Here is an 18,659-nt window from a genome sequence, read left to right as displayed (position 1 = left end):
TGTGGGTGATGAATCACTGAATTCTATGTCTGAAACTAGTATAACACTGTAAACTAAGTAGAATTTAAATAAAACTTGAAACATTAAAAAAAATTCTTTGTGTCTTCTTCAATTTCCTTCATAAGCTTTCTATAGTTTTCAACATACAGACATATTTGGTCACATTTATTCCTGGGTATTTTATGGTTCTTCATGCAATTGTAAATGGGATCAGTTTCTTTAATTCTCTTTCTGTTGCTTCATTATTGGTGTATAAAAATGCAACCCATTTCTGTACATTGATTTTGTACCCTGTGACTTTGCTGAATTCATGTATCAGTTATAGCAGTATTTTAGTAGAGTCTTTTGGATTTTCCATGTAGAGTATCATGTCGTCTGTGAAAAGTGAAAGTTTGACTTCTTTGCCAATTTTGATGCCTTTTATTTCATTTTGTTGTCTGATTGCTGATGCTAGGACTTCCAACACTATGTTAAAGAACAGTGGTGAGAGTGGACATCCCCATCGTGTTCCTAAAATTTGTATGGAACCACAAAAGACCCCTAATAGCCAAAGTAATACTGAAGAAGAAGACCAAAGCAGGAGGCATCACAATCCCAGACTTTAGCCTTTACTACGAAGCTGTAATCATCAGGACAGTATGGTATTGGCACAAAAACAGACACATAGGCCAATGGTATAGAATAGATAACCCAGAATTGGACGCACAAATGTCTGGCCAACTAATCTTTGACAAAGCAGGAAAGCGCATCCAATGGAAAAAAATACAGTCTCTTTAGCAAATGGTGCTGGGAGAACTAGACAGCAACATGCAGAAGAATAAATCTAGACCACTTTCTTACTCCATACACAAAAAATAAACTCAAAATGGACAAAAGACCTAAAGGTGAGACAGGAAACCATCAAAACCCTAGAGGAGAAAGCAGGCAACAACCTCTTTCATCTCAGCTGCAGCAATTTCTTATTCAACACATCTACAAAGGCAAAGGAACTAAAAGCAAAATGAACTATTGGGATCTAATCAAGATTAAAAGTTTCTGCACTGCAAAGGAAATGATCAACAAATATAAAAGGCAACTGGCAAAATGGGAAAAGATATTTGCAAATGACATATCAGATAAAGGGTTATTATCCAAAATCTATAAAGAACTTACCAAACTCAGCACCCAAAAAACAAATAATCCAGTGAACAAATGGACAGAAGATATGAATAAGCACTTTTCCAAAGAAGACATACAGATGACCAACAGACACATGAAAAGATGCTCAATGTCACTCATCATCAGGGAAATACAAATCAAAACCACACTGAGATAGCACCTCACGATGGTCAACGTGGCTAAAATGAACAAATCAGGAAACTACAGATGCTGCTGAGGATGTGAAGAAATGGGAACCCTCTTGCACTGTTGGTGAGATAGCAAGCTTGTGCTGCCACTCTAGAAAACAGAGTGGAGTTTCCTGAAAAAAATTAAAAATAAAACTACCCTATGACTCAGCAATAGCACTACTGGGAATTCACCCAAGGTATACACAGGAGTGCTGATGCATGGGGCACATGTACCAGCACTTTCAACAATAGCCTAATTACGGAAGGAACTTAAATGCCCTTCAACTGATGAATGGATAAAGAAGATATGGTTTATATATATAATGGATTACTACTTGGCAATAAGAAAGAATGAAATCATGCCATTTGCAGCAATGTAGATGGAACTGGAAGGTATTATGCTGAGTGAAATAAGTCAGTCATAGAAGGACAGATATCATATGTTTTCACTCATATGTGGATCTTGAGAAACTTAACAGAAGACCATGGGGGAAAGGAAGGGGAAAAATAGTTACAAGCATAGAGGCAAGGAGGCAAACCACCAGAATCTTAAATACAGAGAACAAACTGAGGGTGGACAAGGGTGTGGGGGAGAGGGGAAATGGGTGATGGGCATTGAGGAGGCACTTGTTGGGATTAGCACTGGGTGTTGTATGTATGCCAATTTGACAATAAATTATATTTAAAAAACAAAAATGCCTAATGTATAGTTTAATATAAAAAAAAACTGAAACAGGAAGAAATAAAAATACTTGAACAGACTAGTAACCAGCAAAGAATTTGGATCAGTATTCAAAAATCCCCCCCAAAAATAAAGGTCCAGGGCCAGATGGCTTCACAGTGAATTCTACCAAGCATTTAAAGAATCATTAATATATATTCTTCTCAAAGTGTTCCAAAAATTAGAAACGAAAGGAAAACTTACAAATTTATTGTATGAGACCAGTATTAACCTGATAGCTAAACCAGATAAAAAGAAAATTACAGGCTTAGATCCCTGATGAACATGGATGCAAAAGTTATCAAGGGAATACTAGGAAATCAAATCCCAACAACATGTTAAACGAATCATCCAACACATCAAGTGGCATTTATTCCTGTGCTACAACTATGCTTCAGTATTTAAAAATCAATCAACATGATATATTACACTAATAAAAGAAAAGATAACAGCCATCTGATCCTCTCAATAGACTCAGAAAAACCATCTGACAGAGTACACCAACCATTAATGATTTTTAAAAATCACCGAAGTATGGTTACAGGGAATATACTTCAACATAATAAAGGCCATATATGAAACACCCACGGCTAATACCATCCTCAATGGGGCCAACCTGAGAGCTTTTACTCTCAGGTCAGGAACAAGACAGGGATGTCTGCTCTCACCACTGTTATTTAACAGAGGACTGGAAGCCCTAGCCACAGCAATCAGGCAACATAAAGAAACAAATGGCATCACCAAGGAAGAAGTCAAACTTTAACTATTTGAGATGACATGACACTCTATATAGAAATAGCAAAACACCACCAAAGCAATTATTAGAACTGATACACAAATTCAGTAACATTGCAGGATAAAAAATTAAAGTACAGAAATTGATTCCATTTCTGTAATCCAATAAAGAAGCAGTAGAAAGAGAAATCAAGGAATCTATATGATTTGCAATTACACCCACCAAAAAATGTAGGATATTAAGGAATAAAACAGAAGTAGTAAAAGATGTGTACTTTGAAAACTATAAAGCACTGATGAAAGAAATTGAAGATGACACACAAAATGGAAAAATATTCCAAGCTCATGGATTAGAAAAACAAATACTGTTAAAATATTTATACCACCCAAAACAATCCACACAGTTAATACAATCTCTATAAAAATACTAACAACATTTATCACAGAGCTAGAACAAACAATCCTAAATTTTGTATGGAATCACATAAAAACCCAAATGGCCAAAGAAGCCATGAAAAAGAAAATAATGCAGGAGACATCACAATTCTTGACTTATATTACAAAGCTGTAGTGATCAAGACACTATGATTTGGACACAAAAATAGACATATAGATCAATAGACCAGAATAGAAAATCCAGAAATTAACCCAGAACTGTATGTTCAACTATTCTTCCACAAAGCAGAAAAGAACGTTCAATGGTAAAAAGACAGTTTCTCCAATAAATCGTTTTGGGAAAGCTAAACAGCAACATGCAAAGAATGAACCTGGACCACTTTCCTACACCATAAACAAAAATAAATTCAAAATGGACTAAAGACCTAAATGTGAAACCTGAAACCATGAAAATCCTGGAGAAGAACATAGGTAGTAACCTCTTTGACATCAGCCATAGCAACTTCTTACTTTACTAGATATGCCTCCTGAGTCAAGGGAAACAAAAACAAATATAACTATTGGGGCTACATCAAAATAAAAAGCTTCTGCACACTGAAGGAAATGATCAATAAAACTAAAAGGCAACACCTGGAATGGGAGAATATATTTTCAAATGATATGTCTGATAAAGGGTTACTATCCAAAACATATAAAGGACTTATAAAACCTAACACCCCAGAAACAAATAATCCAATTAAAAATTGTGAGGACACGAATAGACATTTATCGAAAGAAGACATCCAAATGGCCAAGAGACACATGGAAAGATGCTCAACATCACTCATCATGAGGGAAATATGTATTGAAACCACAATGAGATATCATCTCACAGCAATCACAATGGCTAAAACTTTCAACAAAGGGAAGAACGGATGTTGGCGAGGATGCACAATTTGGGGAACCTCCCCTTACACTGTTGGTGGGAATGCAAACTGGTGCAGCCACTCTGGAAAACAGTATGGAAATTCCTCAAAAAGTTAAAGAGAGAACTACCCTATGATCCAGCAATTGCACTACAAGGTGTTTACCCAAAGGTACAAAAATACTGATTTGAGAGGACACATGCACCTTGATGTATATAGCAGCATTGTCAACAATAACCAAATTATGGAAAAAGTCCATATGTCCATGGACTGATGAATAGGTTAAAGAAGAGATGATACACACACACACACTGGAATATTACTCAGCCATCAAAAAGAATATCTTGCCATTTGCAACATCATGGATGGAGCTACAGTGTATTATGCTAAACAAAATATATCAGTCAGGGAAAGAATAATACCATATGATTTCATTCATATGTGGAATTTAAGAAACAAAACAGATGAACATAGGGGAAGTAAGAGGAAAATAGGAGAGGGAGGCAAACCATAAGAGACCTAACATAGAGAACAAATTGATAGTTGTTGGAGGGAAGATGGGTGGGTTGGAGGATGAGCTAAATCAGTGATGGGTTAAGGAGGGCACTAGTAGTGATGAGCAATGGGTGTTGTACGTAAGTGATGAATCACTAAATTCTACACCTAAATATAATACTGCAGTGCATGTTTACCAACTGGAATTTAAACAAAAGCTCAAAAACAGGAAAAAAAAAAGAAGCATATTGGTATATCTGTATTCACAACTCATTGAAAAGAAAAGAAGAAAAGAAAAGAAAAGAAAAGAAAAGAAAAGAAAAGAAAAGAAAAGGAAAAGGAAAAACAGACAACAATCCAGAACAAACTGAAGGTTACCAGAAGGATGGTGGGTGAAGGGATGGGTTAAATAGGTGACAGAGATTTAGGAGTATATTTGTTGTGATGAGCACTGGATGTTGTATTTAAGTTTTGAATCATTAAGCTGTACATCTGAAACTAATATATACAGTTTTTACTAAGGGGAATTTAAATAAAAACTTTAAAAAGGCAATGGAAAATGTTAATATTTTGCTGTGAGTCATTTAGAATGGAAGGTGTGCTTATAGCTGATTGTTTTCTTCTCCAGGTCAATTTTCTGAATTTTACACCAGGCTTACATTGTTAATGTAATTATTTTGCAATCAGCGAAAAAGAAAAAAAAAAGAGGGGAAAAAAGGAAACAAAATATCTTCAAGAAGTCTGAGAATGACTAATCAGTAAAAAATACCTAGAGATTGGTTCAGCACATTTCTCTGGTCCTATCTCAAATCCTCTTAAATGACAGGAAAGGTAGGTTTCTGTACATAAAGAATAACTCCAGAAGGGCAAGGGGAAAGAAAAGGCAAATACTTGAAAGGTGTAAGGCAGATGAGGCAGTGGCACCAGGGCAGGAGTGGGGAGCCTGGAGTTTTGAAATGGAGAGGGGGAACTTAGACGATGTGGGAGGGTGTTTGGGGCCAGGCTCCTGACTTTGGAAAGGGGTGTGCAGGCTGACAAGGAGAGCTTCCTAGATCCAAGGCAGTGGTAGGCTTTGAGACTTGGAAGATGTGGGCGGAGTTTGGCAGGAAGGGGAGGATTCTTTCCAGGCAGGAAGCTGTGCTCCAGAAAGAGGGAAGAGACTGTGGCTGACTCAGCGATTAGTGAGAGCCAGATGTGGCCGAGGAGGCACAGCAGATTAGGAGGGCTGGGGACACCGCCGCCATGCTCTTTGTTTGCCCAGCCACCCTCCCAGACATGCCGCCCCCCCTCCCCCGCCCCGTCTATGCATTCTTCCCTCCTAGCTCTTATAAGCACAGAGCTAGTCGCCTGCTGATCCTCCTTGGCCACAGGCTCACAGCAGAGGCAGCAGCAAGGTGCCCGATTTGGGCGTGTAACGCCCACCGTCCCCTGCCTTGGGGAGTCTGTACCTCTTGGTCTGAGAATTGTTGGACGCTGGTGGGAGAAACGGGGGGTGCCCCCTATTTCTTTTACCCTAGCCTCAGATCCCTTGCTCTAGTATAGGCTGAAAGAGCTGGGCAGGAAGTTTACTGCAGGCATGCAGCCAAGATGTTTTGATTTCCATCTTTCCTGTATAGTTTTCAGGTAAAATTTAGGCGCGGGTGACGGGGTGCAGTAATTAAAAGAAAAAGCTCATCTTGTCCTGCATTGAATATATTTTTTTCCTAATTTCCTTTCTTGGCCCTCCTTGCTATTGTGCTCCTTGCAGGTATGAAGACCCCATTTGGAAAGGCGGTTGCAGGGCAGCCGTCTAGGACAGGCACAAAACATAACAGTGTGTCTGTTACCATGATGAAGAGAAAAGCTGCCCACAAGAAGGGTAGGAGCAGGCCCACCTCCCAGCATCAGAGGAGCATCGTGGGCTGCAGAAGTCGGCAAGGATGGAAAGATGGAGATGAATCTCTAACACAGTGGAAAGGAACCATTCTGGATCAGGTACCTGTAAATCCCTCTTTGTATCTTTTTCAAATATGATGGATTTGACTGTGTTTATGGATTGGAACTTCACAGAGATAAAAGAGTGTCCTTACTTGAAGTCTTCTGTAATACAGTTGTATCGTCTAGAATCAGTGATACACACTTAGCAGAAATTATGATTGGCAAAGCAGTAGAACATATTTTTAAGATAGAGGAAGGTTCCAAAAATGAATTGAGGGGGATGGTAGCTCAGGCACCTGTCATGAACACATGGTTTTATATTACTTATGAGAAAGATCCTGTATTATATATGTACCAGCTCTTAGATGATTATAAAGATGGTGACCTACGCATCCTTCGAGATTCCAATGATTCTCCTCCTGCAGAGAGAGAACAAGGAGAAGTTGTGGACAGTCTAGCAGGCAAATGTAGAATATGCCAAAGATGATGGCTCCAAGAGAACTGGCATGATCATTCAACAAGTAGAAACAAAACCCTCTGTGTACTACATCAAATTTGATGATGATTTCCATATCTATGTCTATGATTTGCTAAAAACATGTTAAGGATCATCATGAAATTTGCCAAAACGTGAGACTTTGTAAAATCTGTATACACAAAAGGTCTTGATTGGTTTCTAATTTTTAAGAACAGTCTTCTCACTTTTTGCATGCTTTTGCCAAAAAAAATGAAACTTTCACCCTCTCAGACATTTTTGGAAGAAATCTTTTGTCCTTCTTTCCCAACTTTTAATTGGTTCTTCCCCACAGGAGAATGATTGATTAGTCTAACTAGTGAATAAGGTCTGACATCCAGTGGCCCTTATTTTTATATTGTGTAGTGGTAATGGTTTCTTTTATGGTGTCTTAGCAGGACTGTGGAACACATAGATTAGAATCAGTGTTCAGTGATCAATAGGCTTAATGATGTTTTAGGTGCTGGCATTGGTAAATAGAAATATAATAGACATTTGTTAGGTTTTGTTTTGTTTTGTTTTCAACTCTATACTGTTTCTTGGTTGATCCTATGAAACCTATGTGCAGAAAAGTGTGAGCCCTACTGCAGCAGAAAAATAGGTAATGGAATGGGTCATATATGTTCCATTATTAAAGGCATTAGTGAAGGTTAAACTAAGTGTAGAAAAAGCAAGTTTGAAAAATAGGCAATGTTTTGGAGAAAAGCACCTGAGCAAAGCCAGTGCTTTCTCATTGGGTTTCTGATAAAAGCTCCATTAGCAGTAACAGACAGGCCTTGGACTTGTATGACTTTGGGGCTGGGACTCATAGCAGTACAATTAACCACTTGGGAAATATCTTTAAAATTAATTTAAGTTCACAAGCCATGGAGTCCAGACTACCAACACAGGCAGACTGGCATCCTGCTGGGGGTGAAACCAAAAAGATATTCTCTTGTCTTTGATGTTTTCTCTGTCTGCTTTTCTTCCTTTTGATGGCACTAAGTCTCTTCTCAGATATTTGACTGAAAACAGCAATGTGGATCTATTACCTATTGTAATAATTCCTGGGGACATAAATTTGCTTGGGATATCTTTTATAATAGCTGGGGATTAGTTTGCTTTCTAATTTTTTGGATGTGAGGCTGATACTGTAATAATCTTGTATCCTACTGATACTGTGGACTCTTAAAAACTGTGTGACATGCAGCTGTGGGGTTAGATTAATTCAGCTCCTGAGGTCATGAAGGAACTACATCCAATCAAGAGGAAGACAGTCCAAGCTGCAGCTGCTGAAGGAACCCCATTATCTGTACAGACATCTTTATGAGATCTGTATGGCTGAAATGAGAAAACAAGAAATTGGGAAAGACAGAATTTTGGACTTTAATTCCTTTGGACCTTAAGATAGAAATTTAATTTGGAGCATTTATTTTTCCCTAGAAGTTTAATTGTTGGCATGGGTTTCACACAGTTCAAATTAAGGCATTTTTATTATGTTGTTAAAATTGTATTATTTGGAGTATTTTAGTGCTATTTTTGAGATTCATTATGTAATCTTTGTAAGCTATAGCAAATGATGTGTCTGGATATAATTGTAAATTGTGGATAAAATAGGGAGTGAACTTTCAGGCTGGAATGTAAGATAACTTTGGAGTTTATTACTGTTCTATTCTGAATCCTTTCAGCTTTCTACGGGCAAAAGCAAATCATTCACCAGTCTTACACAGATGGGAGCAGGATATTCCTAAGATACTATTGTCTCCCCCAAAGGGGGCAGTCAAGCCCTGTTTGTTAACCATAGCCTTGGGTATAAACCACAGTGGCTTAAGAGAACAAAAACATGCACGGGTATGATGGGATTTATTCTCTGCCTCCGTTTGTGGTTCTGACTCAAGAAAAAAGAAAGAAAAAGATTTGCATTTCTCAAAAATTCTTGGAAGAAAAATTCTACCCATGTCCACTTGCTATACTCATTCAGTTTTCCATATAAGAAGATGAATAACTTAATGAAATTGGAAAAAAAAGGTTATAGATAAGTAGCCTAGGCCCCGTTTGGCTCTTGAGTTTATTTCTCATTGCAAGGTATGAGAAAGACTGCAGTCCTTTATTACATGGCTGGGTACACATCCGCTCTGTAGACCATTCTATACCTTTGGGGTGGGAGATCCCATTGTCTTTAAACTTGGGGTAGAAGTTCATGTTAAGCTCAGGTCCAATCCATGTACTCCAGTCCAAATATACCATCAAATAAAGCTGGTATTTATTTTTTATTACTTTAAAATTTTTAATATATAAGTTGTTTTGGGGGAAAAAACCCACATGCTTCTGGTAAATTCAAACAGTAAAAAAGGGTATACAGTAAAAAGTCGCCTTTCTTCCTTCTCACCCCTGGCCTCAGTCTCCCAGTCCCAATTTCCAAAAGTAACCACTGTTACCAGTTAGTATGTGTCCTTCCAGAAATAATAAAAATATTTACAAGCATAATTTCTATGTGTATCAGTTTTTGACACAAATAGTGGCATACTAAACGTGCTGTTCTGAAATTTGTACTCTCACTTCATATATTAAAACTAATATTTTAATCCCTCATTTATTCCTGTGTATATATTTTAGTTGGTTCAGAATCTGGAAGGGAAGGAGGCATGATTAATTCAAATCTTCAAATCCCATCCTAGTTTAATGAAAACTTGCATGTCCCTGAAAACCCACTATTTCTGCCAGGCAAATTTTTCTGAATAATAGAATGTGAAATCAATGTGAATGTGATGTATTTTGTGGGAAGAAATCCTTAAGAGAGGCTAGTATATTTTTATTGAGGGAAGATAAAGGTAGGATCAACTATAAATTAAAATTATGGTAAAATTTACAGTAATATAATCAATAATCCTAAAATAAAATAGGATGAACAATCTTTTTTTTTGTTCCAAATTCCACTCGTATTTACTGCCATATGCAGATTGAAGCTGCTCATTTCTATTTTCCTTTTCTAACAGAATGCTTTCCTGCATGTAACAGGAAACTTATTTTTTAAAGTTTTTATTTAAATTCTAGTTTGTTAACATACAACATTATATTAGTTTCAGGTGTACAATATAGTACTTCAACACTTCCATACATCATCCTGTGCTCATCACCACAAGTGCACTCAATTCCTATCACCTGTCAACCCATCTGCCCACCTACCTCCGCTCTGATAACCATCAGTTTGTTCTCTATAGTTAAGAGTCTGTTTCTTGATTTCTCTCTCTTTCCTTTCCTTTGCTTATTTGTTTTGTTTCATAAATTCCACACATGAGTGAAATCATATGGTATTTGTCTTTCTTTGACAGAATTATTGAATACTCTCCAGCTCCATCTGTGTCATTGCAAATGGCAAGATTTCATTGTTTTTAACAGCTGAATAATATTCCATACATATATATATGCTACGTCTTTATCCATTCATCAATCAGTGAACACTTGGACTGCTTCCATATCTTGGCTATTGTAAATACCACTGCAATAAACATAGGGGTGCATGTATCCCTTTGAATTTGTGTTTTTGTATTCTTTGGGTTAAATAGCCAGTAGTGCCATTGCTGGATCATAAGGTAGTTCCATTTTTAACTTTTTGAGGAGCGCTCATACTGTTTTCAATAGTGGCTGCACTTGTGTTGTTGATTTTAGCCATTCTAACAAATATGAGGTGATATCTCATTGTACATTTGATTTACATTTCCCTGTGCTAAGTGATGATGAACATATTTTCATGTGTCTGTTGGCAATCTGCATATGTTCTTTGAAGAAATGTCTATTCATGTCTTCTGCCCATTTTTGAATTGGATTATTTGTTTTTGGGTGTTGAGTTTTACAAATTCTTTATATGTTTTGGATACTAATCCTTTATCAGATATGTCATTTGCAAATATCTTCTCCCACTCAGTAGGTTGCTTTTTAGTTTTGTTGATTATTTCCTTCACTGTGCGGAAGCTTTTTATTTTGATGTAGTCCTGATAGTTTACTTTTGCTTTTGTTTCCTTTGCCTCAGGAGACATATCTATAAAATTGCTGCTATGGCTGATGTCAAAGAAGTTACTGCCTGTATTCTATTCTAGGATCTTTATGGTTTCAGGTCTCACATTTATATCTTTAATCCATTTTGAATTTATTTTTGTGTATGGTGTAAGAAAGTGGTCCAGTTTCATTCTTTGGCATATTGCTGTCCAGTTTTCCCAAAACTGTTTGTTGAAGAGACTTTTTCCCATTTCATACTCTTTCCTGCTTTTTTGAAGATTAACTGAGCATACAATTCTGGATACATTTCTGGATTTTCTATTCTGTTCCATTGATCTGTGTCTCTGTTGTTTTAAATATTTTTTAATGTTTATTTGATTTTGAGAGACAGAGAGAGAGAGAGAGAGAGAGAGCCCAAGCAGGGAAGGGGCAGAGAGGGAAACACAGAATCCGAAGCAGGCTCCAGGCTCTCAGAGCTGGACATGGGGCTTGAACTCACGAGCCACGAGATCATGACCTGAGCCAAAGTCGGATGCTCAACCAACTGAGCCACCCAGGCGCACAAGTTTTTTAAATAATTTTTTAATATTTACTTTAATATTTTTGAGAGAGAGACAGAGCATGAGCAGGGGAGCAGCAGAGAGTGAGGGAGACACAGAATCTGAAACAGGCTCCAGGCTCTGAAGTGTCAGCACAGAGCCCCACACAGGGCTTAAACTCGGGGACAGCGAGATCATGACCTGAGTCAAAGTCAGACACTCAACTGACTGAGCCACCCAGGAGCCCCCCATGTGTCTGTTTTTGTGCCATTACCATACTGTATTGATCATGAGAGCTTTGTAATATAACTTGAAGTTCAGAACTGTGATGCTTCCAGCTTTACTTTACTTTTTCAAGGTTGCTTTGGCTATTCACGGTCTTTTGTAGTTCCATACAAATTTTAGGATTGTGTGTTCTTCTCTGCGAAAAATACTGTTGGTATTTTGATAAAGATTGCATTAAATGTGTAGATTGCTTTGACAATTTAACAATATTTTCTCTTCCAATCCATGAGCATGGAATGTCTCTCCATTTTTTTGTGTCATCTTCAATTTTTCTCATCAGTGTTTTATGGTTTTCAGAGTACAAGACTTTCACCTCTTTGGTCAGGCTTATTTCTAGGTATCTTATTATTTTGAGTGCAATTGAAATTGGGGTTGCTTTCTGTCTGCTGCTTCATCATTGGTGTATAGAAATGCAAAAGATTTCAAGAAATTCTTTTTAAACAGGTTTAAAAGTTACCAGGCATCATTTATTCATGTAAGTAAAATAGTCCAGAAGTTGGATGGGTTTCAGGGACAGGCTTAGGCTGTGTCTGATTTTTTTTAGGTTTTTCCCTCCTCTGTATGTCAGTTTCATCTTCATGCCATCTTTCCTCATGGTAGCAAAATTAGAGCAGGAGTACCATACAGCAGTTCCAATCTACAGGAAGATAAATAACCTATGTCTTGTCATGCATAGTGTACTGGTTTAGGTCACATACCTGCATCAATGACTTAAGTCTTATTGATTGTGCTGATTGGCTTAGCCAGGGAATGTGTTCCATCCCTGAACCCTAGGATATATATCCCTGGAAACAAATGGATTCCTAGTAGAATCAAGGGAATGAGTAATGAATACTATGAACCAATCACAAATCTCTAGTATAGCTTCTTTTTTTGATAGTATCCACAGACACCTTTCATCTCACATATCCACTTTTAAAAATGCACACACTTACGTGTAGTAAATTTATGTCCTCAGAGGCAGAGAACCTAAAGTCATTTCCAATGATTGCATTTAATGCTAAGTCTAGGATCTCTATTTGGTATGTGGCCATGTTCAGATCCATCATCATACCAGTCTTGTCACCTGTAGTTAAATTATAAACCACCCTTCATCCCAACATACCCAATATACGATTGTGGACAAGTAACCAGAGAAATATAATTTAAAAACTATCATTTTAAAAAGGGAGGAAGTAGAAAACAATACACAGTAGTTTCTAGTTCAAAACATATCATAACCTGGGAAAATCTGCCCTGGCTTGATCAGCCAATCTCTTTTTGTTCTCTAAGAGGATCTTGGGTAAATGCATTTTTTGGAGGATAAGCAGATTTACCAGTCTACTTAATCTTATGTCATTTCTTGTGCCTGAGAGATATTCTGTGGTTAGACAATCAGTTTTTGCTGTTGTCCAGGATTGGAGTTTCTTTAATGTAGTTCTCAAACTTTAGCACATATTAGAAATCACCTGTAAAACTTAAGATGCAGATTTCTGGAGCCATCATTAACATTTTAATTCAGTAGAGATGGGGTAGGGGCCAAAGATTTGTATTTCTAACAAGTTCTCACAGAAGACTGATGCTGCTGGTCCTGAAACCCTACAATGAAAATCAGTGACTTTTAGTGGCAATTGAGTCAGGACAGAGTATGTCCTTCACATTCCTTCTAATAAATTTACCTGTGGTACTTGCTAAACTATAAATTCCTGAGCCCCACCTTAGATTTAATTAATCAAGTTCTCTTGGCATGAAAGTGGGGGGGCCTGGAAAAACTCTACCAGATATTGCAGGTGATTCTGACCATTATTATTTATACTGATTGGGAAACACTTGTTTAGCAAACTAGGCTTTTCATGTCCCTAATATTATATCTTCATAAGCCTTCCATCTCTTTTCCCTTCCTGCATAAATCTTAGTTAGGGTAAGAAAATTGACTTTTCTAATCCTACAAGTTTCCAAATTACCGAAATCATTTTTAAATAGAATTTCAGCCAACCAGTAACTAAGTGAGCAAAGCTTTATTTTATTTCCACACTGTTTTAAGATAGACAAGTTTCAACTATGGAGATGGTATCTTTGGCCTTGGCCTAAGAAGCATATATTGAGGGCCATGTGTCCCCCAAGACAGCGTAGAATAGGGGAAAATAATAGACTAGAATGAGACCAGTAAAATGGGCATTAAGTCCAGAATCAATTAGTTCTGTGTTTTGAGGCAAGTGACATAATCTTTCTAAGCCTATTATTGTAGGTCATAATCCTTATCTTACCTTGTTCTTTGGGGAAATAAAAGAGAAACTTTATCTTTAGTATATAACCTCGTGCATTGCATGTACTTAACCAATTTGAACTCCATTTAATTCCCCAGACAGTAAGCCCACGTCCTTCTGGTAAACCTCTCTTTATATTGAGCAATGCTCCAGTGACATTTAGCTAGGGAATATATCCACAAATTCTATTAATGAAATGTGACTCCAAAGAAGTCTTTGGATATACATTGCTGCTTCCTTTTCCTAGTAAGAGCTTTACCAGAGAGCTCATTAAACTTCATAACATTTCTGAGTGGTTAGAAAGGCTGAATGTTACCCTACTGTGTAGATTCAATCATTCATTTATTCAACTACTTTTTGATGATAGTGATGGAGGTAGATAGGGTCCACACTTTTAGCAAACTTACATTCTCACAGGGGTAAGAAAGAAAGCAAATATGTAGACAAATAACCTATACAATTTTGAAGAATGATATGTTGTATGAAGAAAACAAAGCAAAGCAATAGAATAGAGAGTAATTGCAATAAATGAGCTATTTCAACTAGGGTTTGTTAGAAAAATATCTTAACTGAGTGAATATTTGAACAATGAGAAACCAGCCCATGCAACAATTTGGAGAAGTAATTTAGAGAGAAAAACAAGTTGAAAGACTGGAATACCTAAAATTTTGTATTCCTGGTTATTAATTCAGTCATGTGTTTCATACTGAGACCTATAGCTAACTATTCTTCTCTACTGTTTTGTACATCTGACTCACTTTGTTGCTGTTAGTTTTTGTTTTTGTTTTTGTTTTGAGGTCAGAGGACATTACAGACAACAGGATTGTGCATTTATTTTTCAATTGTTACCCTGATCCTGGAGGTGAAATTAGGGGATAAGAAGTCACTGATTAAATGGAAACAACAGATTTCTTCTACCCAAATCCATGAAAGAGGAACACAGCACAGAGTTAAAGTTGAAGCCCATACATAACAAATTGAATGTGTATACCTATTTTTCTGGTTACCATTTCAAACATACACTACAAGACATTTGCATAATTTAGTTTACATCATTCATTTCTGGAGGTTAGTAGGATGACATTAAGCATTTACTGAGCACCTAGTATGTGCCAGCCACAATTTAAACTTCACAGGATACTGGGAACTAAGTGTTACAATTTCCGTTTTAAAGATAAGGTAATCTAGCTTAGAGAAAAAGAGGAAATCAGAGTCACACAACTAGCAAGAGTGCTGGAAGTGAACCTCTAACAATTGCATAAATAAGAAAGAAGCAAAAGTTCCAAGAAAGAAGACAAAGTAATTTACAGCTGTGCTTTTCCTATTCTTCCTTACCTATCACAATTTCTCAACACACACTTTGTTCCTACTGTTAAATCTACTTTATTCATTCATTCATTCACCAATTTATTTAACACCTGCTATGTTTCATGCACTGGGGTATTTCAGTGAACAAAACAGTCAATAATCCCTGTCCTCATGGAGATTACATGCAAACAAGGGGCAGCTGATAATAAACATAATAATTAAATAAGTTATATGGGATGTCAGAAAGCAACACTATGAACATTTTGTTCTGTTATGAACAGAAAGAAAATTAGAGTAAGGTAAGAGGTAAGGTTAGGGTAAACTTTATGGAGATGATAGCTGATCAAAGACATAAAGGAAGTGAGGGGGTTATCCAAGAATACATAGAGAAAAAGAACATTCCAGGCAAAAGGAACTGCTAGAGGAAAGACCCTATGGTGGGTGTGTTCTCAGCAAGTTCAAAGACCAGCAAGGAGGTTAATTTGTCTAGAGCTACATAAGTGAGGGACAGAAACATAGGAGAAGTCAGATATTTAATAAGGGAACAAATCATATAAAACCTTACAAGGCATGGTAGGAATTCTATATGAAATTAGGAGCCTGTCACAAGTTGCACATTCTGAAATAAGGTTAATGCTTCAAAAATTTATTACATAATGGTTTGGGGGTCAATATTTGTGGAAGAAATGGGAAAGAAGCAGAAGTACCATGTGAGAAGTCAAGCTCTGATAAAGACACAATAAAAGTGTCAGCCACAAACTCATACACTGATGAATCACTAGATGTAGGCTGCCTGGGAAAGATGTGACCTTGCACAAGGCTGCTCTGTGCAGCTTAGGCAATGCTTAATGGGGATGGCAGTTGAAGCTGGAGGAATGACTGTCAATTAAGAGGAGCTTCGGTGTTGCATTTCCATGTCCACAGAGTCACAGCAGATTTTGAGCAGATAATTGACCTGTTTTTTTAAATTTCCAAATACATTTAGTTAATATTTTAGGATTAAGATTCATTCCAACATTTATGCACTTTGCTTTTCCTTTTTTTTTTGTATGAAATCTATTGTCAAATTGGTTTCTATACAACACCCAGTGCTCATCCCAACAGATGCCCTCCTCAATGCCCATCACCCACTTTCCCCTTCCCCCTACCCCACATCAACCCTCAGTTTGTTCTCAGTATTTAAGAGTCTCTTATGGTTTGCCTCCCCCTCTGTTTAAAACTATTTTTTCTCTTTCCCTCAACCTATGGACTTCTGTTAAGTTTCTCAAGTTCCATATATGAGTGAAAACATATGATATCAGTCTTTCTCTGACTGACATATTTCATATAGCATAATACCCTCCAGTTCCTTCTACGTCGTTGCAAATGGAAGGATTTCATTCTTTTTGATTATTGAGTAATGCTCCATTGTATATGTAAACCACATCTCCTTTATACATTGATCAGTTGATGGACATTTGGGCTCTTTCCATAAGTTGGCTATTGTTGAAAGTGCTGCTATAAACATTGGGGTACATGAGCCCCTATAAATCAGGACTCCTGTATCCCTTGGGTAAATTCTTAGTAGTGCCGTTGCTGTGTCATAGGGTAGATATATTTTTAATTTTTTGAGGAACCTCCACACTGTTTTCCAGAGCAGCTGCACCAGTTTGCACTCCCACCAACAGTGCAAGAGGGTTCCCGTGTCTCCACATCCTTGCCAGAATCTATAGTCTCCTGATTTGTTCATGTTAGCCACTCTGACCAGCATGAGGTGATATGTCATTGTGGCTTTGATTTGTATTTTGTGATGACGAGTGACATTGAGCATTGTTTCATGTGTCTGCTGGCCATCTGGATGTCTTCTTTAGAAAAGTGTCTATTCATGTCGTCTGCCCATGTCTTCACTGGAATATTTGTTTTTCGGGTGTGGAGTTTGGTGAGTTCTTTATAGATTTTGGACAGTATCCTTTATCTGATACGTCATTTGCAAATGTCTTTTCCCATTCTGTCAGGTGCCTTTTAGTTTTGTTGATTATTTCCTTTGCAGTGAAGATTTTTAACTTGATGAGGTCCCAATAGTTCATTTTTGCTTTTAATTCCCTTGCCTTCAGAGATGTATCAAGAAAGAAGATGCTGCAGCTGAGGTCAAACATTATTGCCTGTTTTCTCCTCTAGGGATTTGATGGTTTCCTGCCTCACATTTAGGTCTTTCATCCATTTTGAGTTTATTTTTGTATATTGTGTAAGAAAGTGGTCCAGTTTCATTCTTCTACAGGTTGCTGTCCAGTTCTCCCAGTACCATTTGCTAAAGAAACTCTTTTTTCATTGGATACTCTTTCCTGCTTTGTCAAAGATTAGTTGGCCATAATTTGTGGGTTCAACTCTGGGTTCTCTATTTTATTACATTGGTCTATGTATCTGTTTTTGTGCCAATACCATACTGTCTTGATGATTACAGCTTTGTAGTAGAGGCTAAAGTCCAGGATAGTGATGCCTCCTGCTTTGATTTTCATTTTCAACATTACTTTCTCTCTTTGGGGTCTTTTGTGGTCCCATACAAAATTTAGGATTGTTTTTCTAGCTTTGAGAAGTATGCCAGTGAAATTCTGATTGGGATTGCATTGAATGTGTAGATTGCTTTGGGTAGTATTTTCATTTTAACAATATTTATTCTTCCAATCCATGAGCACGAAGTGTTTTCCCATTTCTTTGTATCTTCTTCAATTTGTTTCGTAAGCTTTCTATAGTTTTCAGCATACAGATCTTTTACATCTTTGGTTAGGTTTATTCCTAGGTATTTTATAATTGTTGGTGCAATTTTGAGTGGGATCAGTTTCTTTATTTCTCTTTCTGTTTCTTCATTATTGGTGTATACAAATGCAACCAATTTCTGTACATTGATTTTATACCTTGAGACTTTGCTGAATTCATGTATCAGTTCTAGGAGCTTTTTGGTGGAATCTTTCTGGTTTTCCATGTAGAGTATCATGTCATCTGAAAAAAGTGAAAGGTGACTTCTTTGCCAATTTGGATGCCTTCTATTTCATTGTGTTGTCTGATTGCTGATATTAGGACTTCCAACAATATGTTAAACAACAGTGGTGAGAGTGGACATCCCTGTCGTGTTCTTGATCTCATGGAAAAAGCTCTCATTTTTTCCGTATTGGGGATTATATTAGCTGTGGACCTTTCATGTATGGCTTTTATGACATTAAGGTATTTTATTTCTCTCCTAATTTCTTGACAGCTTTTATTAAGAAACGATGCTGTATTTTGTCAAATGCTTTTTCTGCATCTATTGACAGGATCATAT

At 37.1% G+C, this 18,659-nt stretch overlaps 1 protein-coding gene across 1 annotated transcript; it reads left to right on the top strand.

Moving 5' to 3' along the window:
* The first annotated feature begins 6,329 nt into the window (after positions 1–6,329).
* Positions 6,330–7,102, top strand: LOC123594366 (spindlin-3-like). The gene is given in 3 exon segments (XM_045471154.1): positions 6,330–6,554; positions 6,856–6,962; positions 6,964–7,102. Coding segments are annotated over 3 exon segments (471 nt in total).
* Positions 7,103–18,659: the final 11,557 nt, after the last annotated feature.

Source organism: Leopardus geoffroyi, chromosome X, assembly GCF_018350155.1.
Source record: "Leopardus geoffroyi isolate Oge1 chromosome X, O.geoffroyi_Oge1_pat1.0, whole genome shotgun sequence".
In the NCBI taxonomy this organism is placed as follows: domain Eukaryota; kingdom Metazoa; phylum Chordata; class Mammalia; order Carnivora; family Felidae; genus Leopardus; species Leopardus geoffroyi.
Note: the sequence above shows the minus strand (reverse complement) of the source record. Positions and strands in the feature narration are given on the sequence as shown.